We start from the raw sequence: 13431 nt of genomic DNA on the forward strand, positions 1-13431 counted from the left end.
TCCTGCACCTGCGATGGCGTGGCAGTCACGGTCCGGAGAAAGAGAGGGGTGAGTCACCCTTTGGTAAACTCCCCTTTATTATTACCACAGACAAACACACCTCGTTCTCCCATATCTCCTCACTAGAGATCAGCAATGACAGCAACCGGTCCTGCAAAATCCCCATGGGGGATTGTAGGTAATGAGAGAGTGCACCCAGTGTGACATTGAAGGCCTGTGTACCGCGGTGCCGCGGGCACACCTCGAGCTTAAACAAAGACTAAGCAGAGCCAGTCGTTCATGACAGATCCTCAGAGCATGTAGCCTGTAGATCAGTCATGCCTGTGGCTTCTTTATAATGGGCTTGATTATTGGCGTAATCCTGTCAAAGCAATGTCAATGAAAGCAGGCATAAAGTCTGAACCAAAATCGTACCGGGATATCGTTAGACGTGAAAAATAGATCAGCATTGAGAGCTCAAGTTTCAGGCTTAAAGCGTGAAGGATCAAATAACTACTCCACTTCTTCACAGTGTATCAGCATAAAGTACTGGAAATTATTCATCGCTGAGGTTCAATGATCACACAGGAAACACTTAAAGTGAGTCCACGGGGCGATCTCTGGCTGACCTTGGAGGGATGATGTTGCTGCTACCTCCTTTGATATTTTGATGCTTGAGATTTAGAGTTTCACATTCTTGAGTTTGATCTCAAAAGTGCAGTTTATACTCTGGATTTAATCATAAGAATCTCTGGGAGGGTTCCACCATCCATGTATGATTATTTTAGAAGTTAAAGAGTGATTAATTGGTTGATTCTGAGTAAATATTGGCAATAATAAATTAAAGCTCCAGTACGTAATGTTTTTTTTTGTATTCAAAATTTACAAAACTTATATAATACGCGAGTTCATCATGAATACATTTTCCAAAACGTGTTTTAGTCTTATCCTGAATAACTGCGGTACACCTATCATTATACCTATTAGCATCTGACTCTGGTTCTGTCAATCCTTATTCTCTTGGACCTAAGTGCAGTTTTCGACACCGTCGATCACTTACTACTACTTAGTCGACTTAAATCTGTCTTTGGTGTAACGGAGACTGCTGTGGGGCCTCATTTATAACCGTTGCGTACGCACAAAACAGGTCCTGAAAGAGCCGAACGCCACTTCCGACGCACAAGTTGTGATTTATAAAAACAAACAGCTGAAGTTAAATGGCTTTTTGGTCACTTTTAGAAAATTACACATATACAGCAAGATTAATACAAATAGAATTTCACTCTAGCCTATCACTTGAAGAAAACACCCATCCCTTCTTAAATGTCAGCGCTAGCGAGCGCGTTGGCCCGTTTAGTGAAGCTGATAGTAGCATATATATCTGACGGAAGATGAAGGAAAACATAAATCTTCATTATGAGTCCTAATCATAAATATACTGTGCATGTGCACAAAAACAGTTTAAATAAATAAAATAATGATTTAAACTATCTTTTACATCTGATATACACATTTAGATTAAATTTGACATTCTCATTAATGGAGTTAAGCACTTACATGACATGAAATCATTACTGAGAAGTTACAACATTTTTTATATTCTAATAAATAGTTGTTGTGGATGCGATGCTTTAGAACACTTTTCTTGTGGCATGCTGTGTTTTAATGTTTTAACTACAGCGCAAAATATTTTCGCGCAAATAATGCACAATAAGGCTTCCATCGGTTTCCATTAAAAATATAAATCACTTAAAAATACTATTTGGCCAGTGGAAAAGATTGAGAAAAACTTTCTCTGAAATGTATTTTATACTATTCGATTTATTTATTCAAAAACGAGGCAAGGATAGGCTACTAAATGATTTTTAGCAATTTAATGTGATGGTACGTCCGTATCTCATATTTTCCTAATGTCTTGTACCGTTAAACATGGTATCACGTGGATGAATATGCATATGCAAATGATATGCAGATGAGGATATGCATAATAAAACGAGGCGTTGTAAGCTCCATATTTCGGGGGTAGACGCATGTGCGCACAATCTTCCGCTGACTGGGATTTATTAAGGGAATTCTGCGCAGGGTCTGCATACGCACGGTTTTCATTTTGAGGTGAACTAATCCTTTAATTTGTATATTTATTATCCTATTAACTATCAGTCGACCATAGAACAGGTTTAAACTGGTGTGAACGATCAGATGCGTCTAATATTGTATGGATCTCTGAAATCAACAGTTTTGCTCATAGAGCAGGTGGAACAGTATGTTCTTGCCCATTCTGTCCATCGCGCTGGGCTCCAGCCCTCCCCCAGGGACATCATTCTCTTTGGCATTGATCATCACATTGTCTTCTCAGTCAAATCAAGCATGTCGCCTGAAGCCATCCAGGAGAAACTGCCCTGAGCGGTGAACAGCAGCACAGGGACTACTACTACTACTTGCTGCTTATGCAGTTTGCTTCTTGCCCAGACACTTACTGACCCTATGTCATATTCATTAGCAGGAAAATCACATTTCAGCAAAGTTTCGAACTTGAGGAAGGTGAAGCACACATTATTGTGCGTTTAAAACAAAATTACACCTTTTAAAGTGTTTTAGCTGGAAGACAGGATTACTGTAAATGCCTAACAAGGTCTGTAAAAAGTGCACATCAACAGAGAAAGCGCAAATGGGATGCAAACTTCCCCTGAATGACAACCCAAGGTCTCATCACTGCAAACATTAAAGGGATAGTTCGGCCAAAAATGATATTTAAACCATGCATTACTCACCCTCAAGCCGTTCGAGATGCATATGTCAATCTTGTTTCAGACGAACACATTTTCAGTTATTTTAGAAAATGTCTTAGACCCTTCAGTGGATATAATGTGAAGCAATGGGGTCCACCTCCTTCAAGTCCCAAAATGTGCATATATCCTTCACAAAAGTAATCCAACCGGCTCCAGGGGGATAAACGAAGGCCTTATGAGGGTAATCCGTGCGGTTTTGTCGTAAAAATATACATATTTAAAACTTTATAAATGAAAATATCTGACTTCCGGCAACGATCGACGCGCGTCCACGGGTGATGGAAGTCGGCGTACGAGGTAGGACGTAGCGTCGTGACGTAGAACGAACGCGCCCGCGCAGCCAGAGAGCAGAGCAAAACATCACCCGTGAACGTGCATCGATCGTTGCCGGAAGTCAGAAATTTTCATTTATAAAGTTTTAAATATGTATATTTTTACGACAAAACCGCACGGATTACCCTCATAAGGCCTTCGTTTATCCCCCTGGAGCCGGATGGATGACTTCTGTGAAGGATATATGCACATTTTGGGACTTGAAGGAGGTGGACCCCATTGCTTCACATTATATCCACTGAAGGGTCTAAGACATTTTCTAAAATAACTGAAAATGTGTTCGTCTGAAACAAGATTGACATATGCATCTCGAACGGCTTGAGGGTGAGTAATGCATGGTTTAAATATCATTTTTGGCCGAACTATCCCTTTAATATAAGAGCATCTTCCCACATAAAACAAGGAAGAAAAGACAGCACATCATTAAGCCAAGTACCCCATTCATGACCCGATTTCTTGATGTCATCATGAGAGTTTAGCAAGTTAAATAAGATATAAATTGGATTACAAGTGAGACCGCTTTAGGTGCGTACGACAGAGAAATATGAATTCATAAATATTAATGCTTTTCAAATGATTTTTCAAAAACTGAAAGCTTCCCATATAAAAAAAAAATGTTGGGAGATGACATTACAAAAGCACAAAGATGAGTGAGTGGCACATGCAGACTAGAAGGATGTGGAGATGCATTTTAAAAAGTGGTCTGACATTTAAAGTAAATGTTATTTGGACAAAAAAATTGAAAAACAGATGTATTAAACATCTACAACTATGTTAAGAGGCACAGTGCTGCCTACATTTTATTTAGTTATTGATCTATGATTGATTTATACAGTACCAAAAAAATAAAATTTAGAAAACTTTGCTACACCATTAAATTAAGGCTTTCCCGGAAAAAAAAAGAATTTGTTTCAACAGTCCGCATGCGGATCAGTCAGTGTTTCTTTGACGGAGTCCCTATTTAAACACAGGAAATGGAAATATTTGTAGTACAATTCTTTTTCTTTTTTGGTCATTTAGTGTCAAATCAAACAAATTTCAGAAACTTTTTTCGAACATTGAAAATGGGTCAAATTCAACAATTTGTAAATGGAGCTACATTGACAATTTTACTGAAAGACTGTTGAATACTGAAAGTATTATTTTGGAGCATTTACTCGAGTACAAATTAATCTGAATACTTGTACTACTAATATAGACTTATATTTCCAGAAAAAAAAACAGTACTTTTTACTCCTTCAAATTGTACTTCGACCTGAAAAGTTCCATTTTTGCAGTGGTGTTTCAAGGTTTCACTTATTTTTCTAACATCAAAATCCAGTGGTAACTGTATACTATTAAATGTTTATTTATTAAATTATATAAATTGAATACAAGAACAATTAGCATTTAAATGAACATTTTAATATGGTAAATTGTATTTTGCACTGAGAAAATGATTTCAACAAGAAACTCCTCTCTTATTTTTATTTTTGCAAGGTTACTTCTATTCTTAAGTTCAGTTTTAAAGTTGTACTTTTTTACTTTTCCTTAAGTATGTTTTTGGCCAGGAACTTGAGTAAAATTTTCATTCAGTATCCATACTTTCAACTTAAAGGTGCATTGCGCAAGTCTCTGAGTTTTTGCAGAACTATGCCCCCTCTGGCGACAAGCGAAACTGCAACCAGAGGTGTGCAGGCTCATGGACCACACGCATACGCACGCTTGCACGAGCTGTTCATAACCAAAGGAGCATCAGCCGCACAAATCTTTTGTTTACAGTCATAATGTCCTCAGAGGTAATAAAGTTATAAATCTGCAAGTAATTTTAAATATATGAAAGGAAAGGCATTTGAGTAAATTACACACTTATGTGTGAGGGGAAAACGGGGGTAGTAGAAAACTTCGGTTTTTGTTTCCATCTATCTCCATGTTGAACTGTTTTATGTGTTTACTGTATCCACTTATGATTGTATTATTATGGAAACACGTTCATGAACAATATAAGTTATTACTTTGTAAAAGCCAACTGAGGATCCCGTTTGAGCCCTAGAGCAGACCGGAGATCTCTCCATTTGTTGCAAGCATAATTTTCAATTACTTTTTACACCTCTGCATTTAAGATATTTAAGACATTTTGTAATCTTAAATTTGATAAAACTGAATGTAGGACATTTTAAAACTTTTTAGGAAACCCGGGACCCTGTTATAGGATTATAATTACAATAATATAAACATTAATGTCAGATATCATGATGTATGCGATTTACATCCTTTATGATCATAAGAGGAGAGCGAGAGACCGAACAAAACTCACCTTAACGGTTTGGTCCAGGGATGCAGTGGCAACACGGGCTTGTGGTCCCATCAGGCCACAGTGGATGTCGGTGATGGGGAGGGAGTGGCGGGAAAGAATGTGACGAGGTTCTGGTGTGCGGGACGAATCCAGCTGAACAACACTGAAACACAATACACCATCTTTTATTAACTCGCCATAATGAAGTCTTTATTATAAATGACATGCTCAGGACAACAATAATTAATTATGAGTGTCATCAATCCTATCACATTATGTGTGTGATGAGTTCATTAAATTGATGAATGTGAAATATTAAAATATAATATACTGGGTGCAAGTGTAATAAGATTGATATGGCAAGCTTGTGGTGTGACCTTGCAAGTACTAGTTTATAACCAGTGTTGGGAAGGTTACTTTGGAAATGTAATGGGTTACAGATTACAAGTTTCCCTACTTAACATGTAATAAGTAGTGTAACTATTTCAATTACTTTATTAATGTAATTGATTACATTTCATCAGATTAAATCACTTTTTTTGATTACTTTTCTACATTTCTAACGAATGTTTTCAACTGTTAATCATTTTCAAACAGTTTTCACACAAAAATTTTAACCAGGCAGAGTTAACCTTACAGTACTCAACATTACTGTCAGACTTTCAAAATCCTTCCTCACTTGAATTAAGATAATGATATAATTTTAAAGCACAGCTACCACAAAATCAGACCATAGCAGCTCTTTTTATTTTGAGATCGTTCTGAGATTTAAAATCATAACATGAAATACTATTAGATCTGACATGGTTACCAACCTTTATTCAAGGAGGAAAAACGTTAGCTAGCTATACATTTTCTGTATATATGGAATGCATTTTATCACTCGCCATGGTGGCAACTCTCAGACAGGTTGTAGCCTAAAGCTTTCAGTGGCAATGTGGATTAATGTCAGTGTTTCCGCTACATTCATTCTGCCGTGGCGGGCCGCCACACCTAAAATCATCCCGCCACGGCTGCAGCTTCTCGGTCCGATATTGTGTGTGTCATTGTTAAGCCCCACTAAAGGCATACAAAACATTGTAAAGCACCATAACGTTTTCGCACTATATTCCAAGACTTCTAAAGTCATTCAATAGCATAATGTGAGGTAAAAATGTATATTTAAGTCGTTAAGTTAAAGTTAATGGAAACTCATCTCTCCTCAGTCATTCTCCATTCAGCATTCAAACAGCGCGTCACGTTCGGTTACGACAGTAACACGACGACACTCTCTTCAAGATCAATGTTCCCATTATTTTACTTTATTAGTAGATAAAGGTCTATGGTTTGCATAAAATTACTTTATCTTGCTGGAGTTTATAGCGCTTTCTAAATCATATTCCTTTCTCCCGGGTGTCTGTTACTACAGCACTAGAGTAGAGAGCACAATGAATTGTTCTTCATGCGCACTGTAAGTTAACTGAAATTTAAAACTGTTAAAAGAAAAGGCTCAATAAACTGTTGCATAGATATAATACATTAAACATAGATAGATATAATCTCTTCGCTTTGTGCTTTGAACTTTTCAATGCGAAGCGCTGCGCGCTGTGACTTTGCGTTAGAGTTGTGACGTTCGCGAACGAACCGATTCTTTTGAACGGCTCATAAACATGAACGATGGGAGCCGAGTCGCGGCTGAAGGGGAGCCGTTCTTTCTGTCGTTCTTTTTTCATGCGTGTTTCACACAGATGCACACAAATTAGCTCCTCAGTTATAGGGGAAGGGGCGCACCCAGCGCAGGGGTGCTACTGCCTAACAGCATGATGATAGTTGTGCACGCGCGCGCATCCTTTACGTGAGTACTCCAGTGGGAAAAAACCCTACGTGCTGTCATTGGGTAGGAGCAGAGCCAATGACTTATGCCGTCACATGGTTACTCCAGTAAAAAAAAAAAAAAAAAACCCACTAAAGTAACACTAAGTTCCTTTGTAAATAAATACAAAGGAACTGCTTTGTATTTATTTACATTGCATTTTGTGTTCATGTTATTGTATCTACAGTATATATTTACAACTTTAAATAGTTTTTGTTTTTTATCAAAATGTTCTTGTGGTATTGTATGAATAACATAAGTCAACATAGCTTTACACATACACATACTTTGTACTAAAGGTAAATCCAAAATAGTGATATCACTTTCTAAGCAGAGGGATGTTGTGCAACCCTATGGAATATAGTCCACACATGACAAATGAGGTAATAATCAATATTTCAGAATAATTCAAACTCAGATATTGGTGTGTGATATCTGAGTTTTAATTAATTGACTACAAATCTCACCTCATCATTCCTCCCAGTGATTATTTCCAGGATAAACTGAGATTCCCCCAAGCTGGCTTCTTTAAACTGACTAAATATTTAAAAAGAGCCAAAAGAGCCGTTCTTTTGAACGGCTCTTTGAAAGGAACGGATCGCAAAGATCCGGATCTCCTCAAAGAGCCATAAATCCCATCTCTACTTTGCGTTGCTTCAAGTGCATCATTCTGCGCACGCGATGCGCATAATCGCTTTTGCCGCTCTTATTGACGCCTTTCATGTTATAATGCTTAGGGGAGGTTTAAACACCTGGGATAAGGGGGCGTGGCCAATGGGAATATCACAAAATGGGCCACGCCCCCTCCCCCTGGCGAAATGGGCCTGCCACCACGGCTGGAAAAAATCCTAGAGGAAACACTGAATGTCATTGGCAGATGTCGTGCCACTGCCAAACAAGAGAACCAATCAAAAGCATCAGAATAGCATCGCTTTACTAAACAGCCTTTAAATGGCAGGAGGCATCGTGCACATCAAAAACAGGCAAAGCAACAAAATAATATTATTCAACATATCCTAGATTTTTAAAGAAAATATTCAGGTGTAACCACCTTTGTAATCGTTAACATTTTCTTAAGTAACTAATTTAAGTACACATTTTCTCTCAGTAACTGTAACGGATTACAGTAACATTTATTTTGTAATTAAATTAAATAATGCCATTGCATGTTACTAGTTACTCCCCAACACTGATCGCAAGTGAGCTACTGCAGGGCTTGACGCTGACTTTTCTCAGGAGGAGCATTGAAAAGTTGAAAAATGTAGGAGCACAGAGAGATCTTTAGGGGCGCAATGGAAATCTATTAGTTTTTCCGTAATAAATAATGTGCAATAATCATACTGTCTAATCAGCATCTTGATATGGCACACCTGTGAGGTGGATGGATTATCTCGGCAAAGGAGAAGTGCTCACTAACACAGATTTGTGAACAATATGAGAGAAATAGGCTTTTTGTGTAGCCTACATAGAAAAAGTCTTAGATCTTTCAGTTCAGCTCATGAAAAATGGGGGCAAAAACATAAGTGTTGCGTTTATAATTTTGTTCAGTGTGTGTTGCGTATCTAGCTCGCTGCGTGTTTACTTTTTTACGTTACTTTTTTATTTATTTTTTTATGGTGAAGCGTCTAGGGGCCTGTTTACACCTGGTCACTTCATGCGTTTTTACTGATCAGATAGGCTAGCTTTCTGATTTATCAAAACGATTCCATTTACACCTGGTCACATAAATGTGTATCCGCAAAATGGATATAAATCCGATCTTCAATTCCCGCGCTATATGCAGATTTAATGGAGTTCACGTCACCGAAAGCAACAGATATGAGCTGCATTTTATTGATCATCAGCTAATTTTAAAATCATCGACAAGAGAGAACGACAGCAGCACTGGTTTCGTTTCTTTACTTTTAATGAGGATGATTGTGTGTTGAGCCTCTACGACTTACTTTCACTTGTGGCAGTTTGGCGCGTTGAAATCGCGTGAAAACGCATGAAGTGGCCAAGTGTAAACAGTCCAGAAGGTGCGTTTGTGTTAATTACATGATTATTATTATTTTTTCAACAGACAACATTGGTTGAGCGCAGAGACAGCGTCATTGTTTAAAACACTTTTTTGTTAAAAAAAAAAATTGTATTCGCACACGTGCACCTAAATAGGCTACATTTTACAGTTCGCACACATCTATTTTTAGTCGCAAATGCAAGTGAAATGCTCGCACTGTCGAGCCCTGTGAAATGAGCAAGTTTCAACTTCAGAAAAGCCACACATACGGATCTGGTTATGAGATGCAAACGCCAAATTGTATTAGTTTACAAATGAGGCATTTTGAGGTCAAACATGGTATTGTGCAAGGAATTGCATAAGAATAAGTCTTTATTAATTGATAATTTGCCCCTTTAATCACAATTTAAGGAATACAAGTTGTTGCTGTTTACTACCTCAAATGTTCATTTCAGCTGGAAACTGCTGTGATTTGTATGTTTTGAGTTTTGCAAAACATGTTTCCAATGAGCCTGTGTTGGATTTTTATTTTTTTTTCAAATTCTGATTTTTGTTTCTTGTTTTCTTCTCAGTATTGCTAGATTATTTTTTAAAGTGTCTAATACTCCATTATGCAGGAAGAGTTTGCTTTCTTTAACTGATACTATTTACTTAACTTCACTTTTGCTTTCAAGTTTGCTTTGCAAAAAATAAGGCAAACATTTTTTTCAGTAAACTGAACTTACCGGTATTAGAATGTAGAGTCAAACTGCTAATGACTGTTGAATGTATCTGGTCAAATGTTCAGCTTGAAAAAGATGATGGATTGAATGAAAGAGATGGAGAGAAGGAGATCCAGATGGAAAGAAAAGGACAGATAAAGTGAGATGAGACAGAATTGAACCCCATTCTGTCAGCACCACTGCATGACGCAGCACCGCAGGGTAAGCTCAGGGGCCGACCTGTCTTAAACAACATCTGTGATACACATCTGTGTTTTTATGTGAGAGAGAGTGTGGTTAATAACTGAATGAGTTTCATATTCATGAGTGAGGGTCAATGCCTTCTATCCACAGCTCACTTACGCAGTTTTCACACGAGTTATCATAGCAGTCTAAAGCCCAAAGTATACTTTGCGCACTGTCTGTGTGGTGTAATTTTCGGAAGATGTTGTCATCAAGAGGCCCGAGGACATCCGCGCACACCGTCCTCATGCAGCACAATCTTTGTGTCCAAACAACAGCGCATGTGCAAGTGACTTGAGTGTGAGTGACAGTCCACTAAAAAAATGTATGAAATATGCATGGGCAATTTAAGCAAAAACAATGAAATAATATAATAAAAACAATGAAAACAAAGATGTAAGATACTCTGTTGTGACTTTGGGTTAAAAACTAAAAAAAGAAGAATGAGCGCAACCACTGCAATCACTTTGAGGCTCTGTCCTGCATCTGTCGGTGAGCCCTTGTCCCCTCTCACACTTTAGATTCCCCTCGTTCTTCACAGCGCTTCATTCTTCATGCTGCGCTGTGCTTGCCGTTGTTCGCTCAGCACACAGTCAACACTAACGGCACGGTTCAACTTACAGCAGAAAGCTGAGTGCGGAACAGGGGTGACATTTACGGGCAAACACAATTAAGCGGCTGTCTTAATGAATCAATAAGAGCCTGGTGTGTTGCTAAGGATAAACATGAATGCATCAGGCAAGCAACAAAACGTGATCCCAATGAAGTCATGTAGTTCCAGAGGAGCATGTGCCAACTGAACAACTGCCATTGAGTGGGAGAAGCTTTTTCCAGGTAATAGGGTTATTGTCCACAATAAAGAAAGAGAAAAAACATGTGCCAAGTTCTTCTAAATAATATTAATAATACAAAGCGCTTTACATAGAAGGGGGGAATCTCCTCAACCTATTCCTATTCCTATTCGTGTTTGTTTCCTATTCTGAAAAACTTTTATATAACTCTCAAGAAAGTGTTTAAATGTAATGTCATGTGGTGTAACCAAGTTAAAAAGTAGTAGCACATCTAATCATTTTTTTTTTTAAGATTAAAAATTATCATTACGTTTTTGGATAGTCCACATCAGTGTTATTTTAGTATTCATTTTAGCATTATCATATTATTATTATAATATTTATTAATATGTTGGATTAGCTTTTATTTTTATATTTTCAGTTTTCATTCTAATTTTAGTTTGTTGTTATATATATATATATATATATATATATATATATATATATATATATATATATATATATATATATATATATATATATATATATATATATATATATATATAATGCTTTTTTAGGGTTTTTAATGTTTCTTTTTAGCGTTTAGTTTCTTTATTTTGCGGTTTAGTTTTAAGTTTGTCATCTGATATTTATATTTTTTTATTTAAATGAATGAAAACTGTAATAAGTTTAAGTATTAGTTTTAGTGGTAACACTACAATAAGGTCTCAATTGTTGACATTAGTGAACAGCTACATTATTCTCACAGCATTTATTAACCTTTCATAATGTTAGTAAACAAAAATGTTCATGATAGATCATGTTAACTAATGTAATTAACCAATATTAACTATAGTGAAACCTTATTTTACATTACCCACAGTTTAAATTACCGTTTTAGTTAACAATAGCATCATTGAAAAGCATTTTACAATCTGAACTAACCTTGCCGTGTCATAAGTGTCAAATTGTCTGATTAAAAGACATGACTATGAATAATAAAAGATTATGCCAAACTACTTAAATTCTTGAAAAGAAAATCTTATTAATTCTCTTTTAATAATTCCCAGTATGATATCAGGACAGTTGTATCACCCTTCATTTTTGAGTTGATACCCCTTTAAAATAAGTGAACTGCAATTTAGAAATAAAAACATGCTCATCATAGAAAAGGTATATTCAGGTCACTGTGCAAATGGATTGCTTTTTTGTACTATCTGTGGAAATAAATTAGTATTTAGTCGTCATATGCACGTTCAAAAACGTTCTATGCATTTGTGGGCCCTAAAATGCCATCTAGATAGGCAGCTCAAACAGAGCGCCGTGAACTCACACTTCTGGACCTCTCAGCCGCATGTGAGGGTCAGGGAATGTTGATTATAGTGACGGCTGAGAGGTTATTCTGTCGAGTGATACCGATACAGAATAACAGATGCGCGTCATCTCCTTTCAAAACTCAGAGACAGACGCTGAATTATTCATCCTGGTTTGATGGCTGTGCGGGTCTCTCTTGCCGCCTTCTTTCATATATTGCAGCCCGTGGGCCTGGTTTACCATAGCTAATGCCGTCAAACAAACATGATGTGCTCTCTGGACCGTCATTTAGGATTCCTGAGTGTCTGTTCAAACATTCAGTTCAAAATCAGCAGTTATGTCAGAAAAATACAGCAAGAAGAGTCTTCAAAATAATATCAAAAGTTTGTGCATTCCTCATAAATGATAATGCTCAGAGTGCTTTGAATGAGGTGAATGACTTTGCTTCTCAGTCTCAACTCTTCAGCTTCAAAAGTATGGGTTTTTTTCCAGATCTATAACAATAGCAGCACAGTATAATAGAGATGGACAGATCGGCTGAACAGAGACAGCTTGGACGTTGAATTGCCACAACATCTGAAAGAAGTGAGAATAAACACCTGAGGCTGAAGGAGAACTGCAGGTGTTCGCTGGTTGAAAGTCATGTTTTTCATATGTTTTATATCATTACTCTGGTTGAGATTTTCTTAAAGCGATTTTGAAACAAAGTGGAGATGTATGGTTGTTAATCTAGATTTATTTTACCATTTGCACCTGTTGTAATACATTGAAACCATGGTGCCATCTACTGGCCGTAACGTGGAAGCAATCCGGAGACAGTGAGGATTTATCTGGCTTTCATTTCATTTCAGAAAGCCAGACAAGAAAAATGTAAAGGTCATAAAAAGGCCAAAAAAAAACATTTAATTAATTTTGGGACATTAGGATTTTATTTATTTATTTTTTGTACTGCGATATTTTTCTTTTTGTAAGAATAATTTGTTGTACTGTATTTAAGTGATGTTATTAATATTTATAACGTGGAAATGTAAATTATTAATATGTTAAAAAATAAATCTGTCTCTGGACAGGATTTATTGTGTCTGATTTTCATTACTGTATTAAAGTCGAGAATTGTAAACAAACACAATAGTAAAACACATCACAACAATGATTGAAGATTTTAGGTTAAAAAAA

At 36.8% G+C, this 13431-nt stretch overlaps 1 protein-coding gene across 1 annotated transcript in view; it reads right to left on the reverse strand.

Annotated features, from left to right (window-relative positions):
• The window catches only part of wdr18 (WD repeat domain 18), a 76948-nt gene that overhangs the window by 53990 nt on the left and 9527 nt on the right, over positions 1 to 13431 (reverse strand). The window contains exon 4 of the mRNA XM_056252683.1: positions 5398 to 5539. Within this exon, the coding sequence (XP_056108658.1) occupies positions 5398 to 5539 (142 nt within the window). The remainder of the gene's footprint in view (positions 1 to 5397; positions 5540 to 13431) is intronic.

The sequence above is a fragment of the Rhinichthys klamathensis genome, unplaced genomic scaffold (assembly GCF_029890125.1).
Source record: "Rhinichthys klamathensis goyatoka isolate OS25496 unplaced genomic scaffold, OSU_Roscu_1.1 h1tg000098l_1, whole genome shotgun sequence".
NCBI classification, from domain to species: domain Eukaryota; kingdom Metazoa; phylum Chordata; class Actinopteri; order Cypriniformes; family Leuciscidae; genus Rhinichthys; species Rhinichthys klamathensis.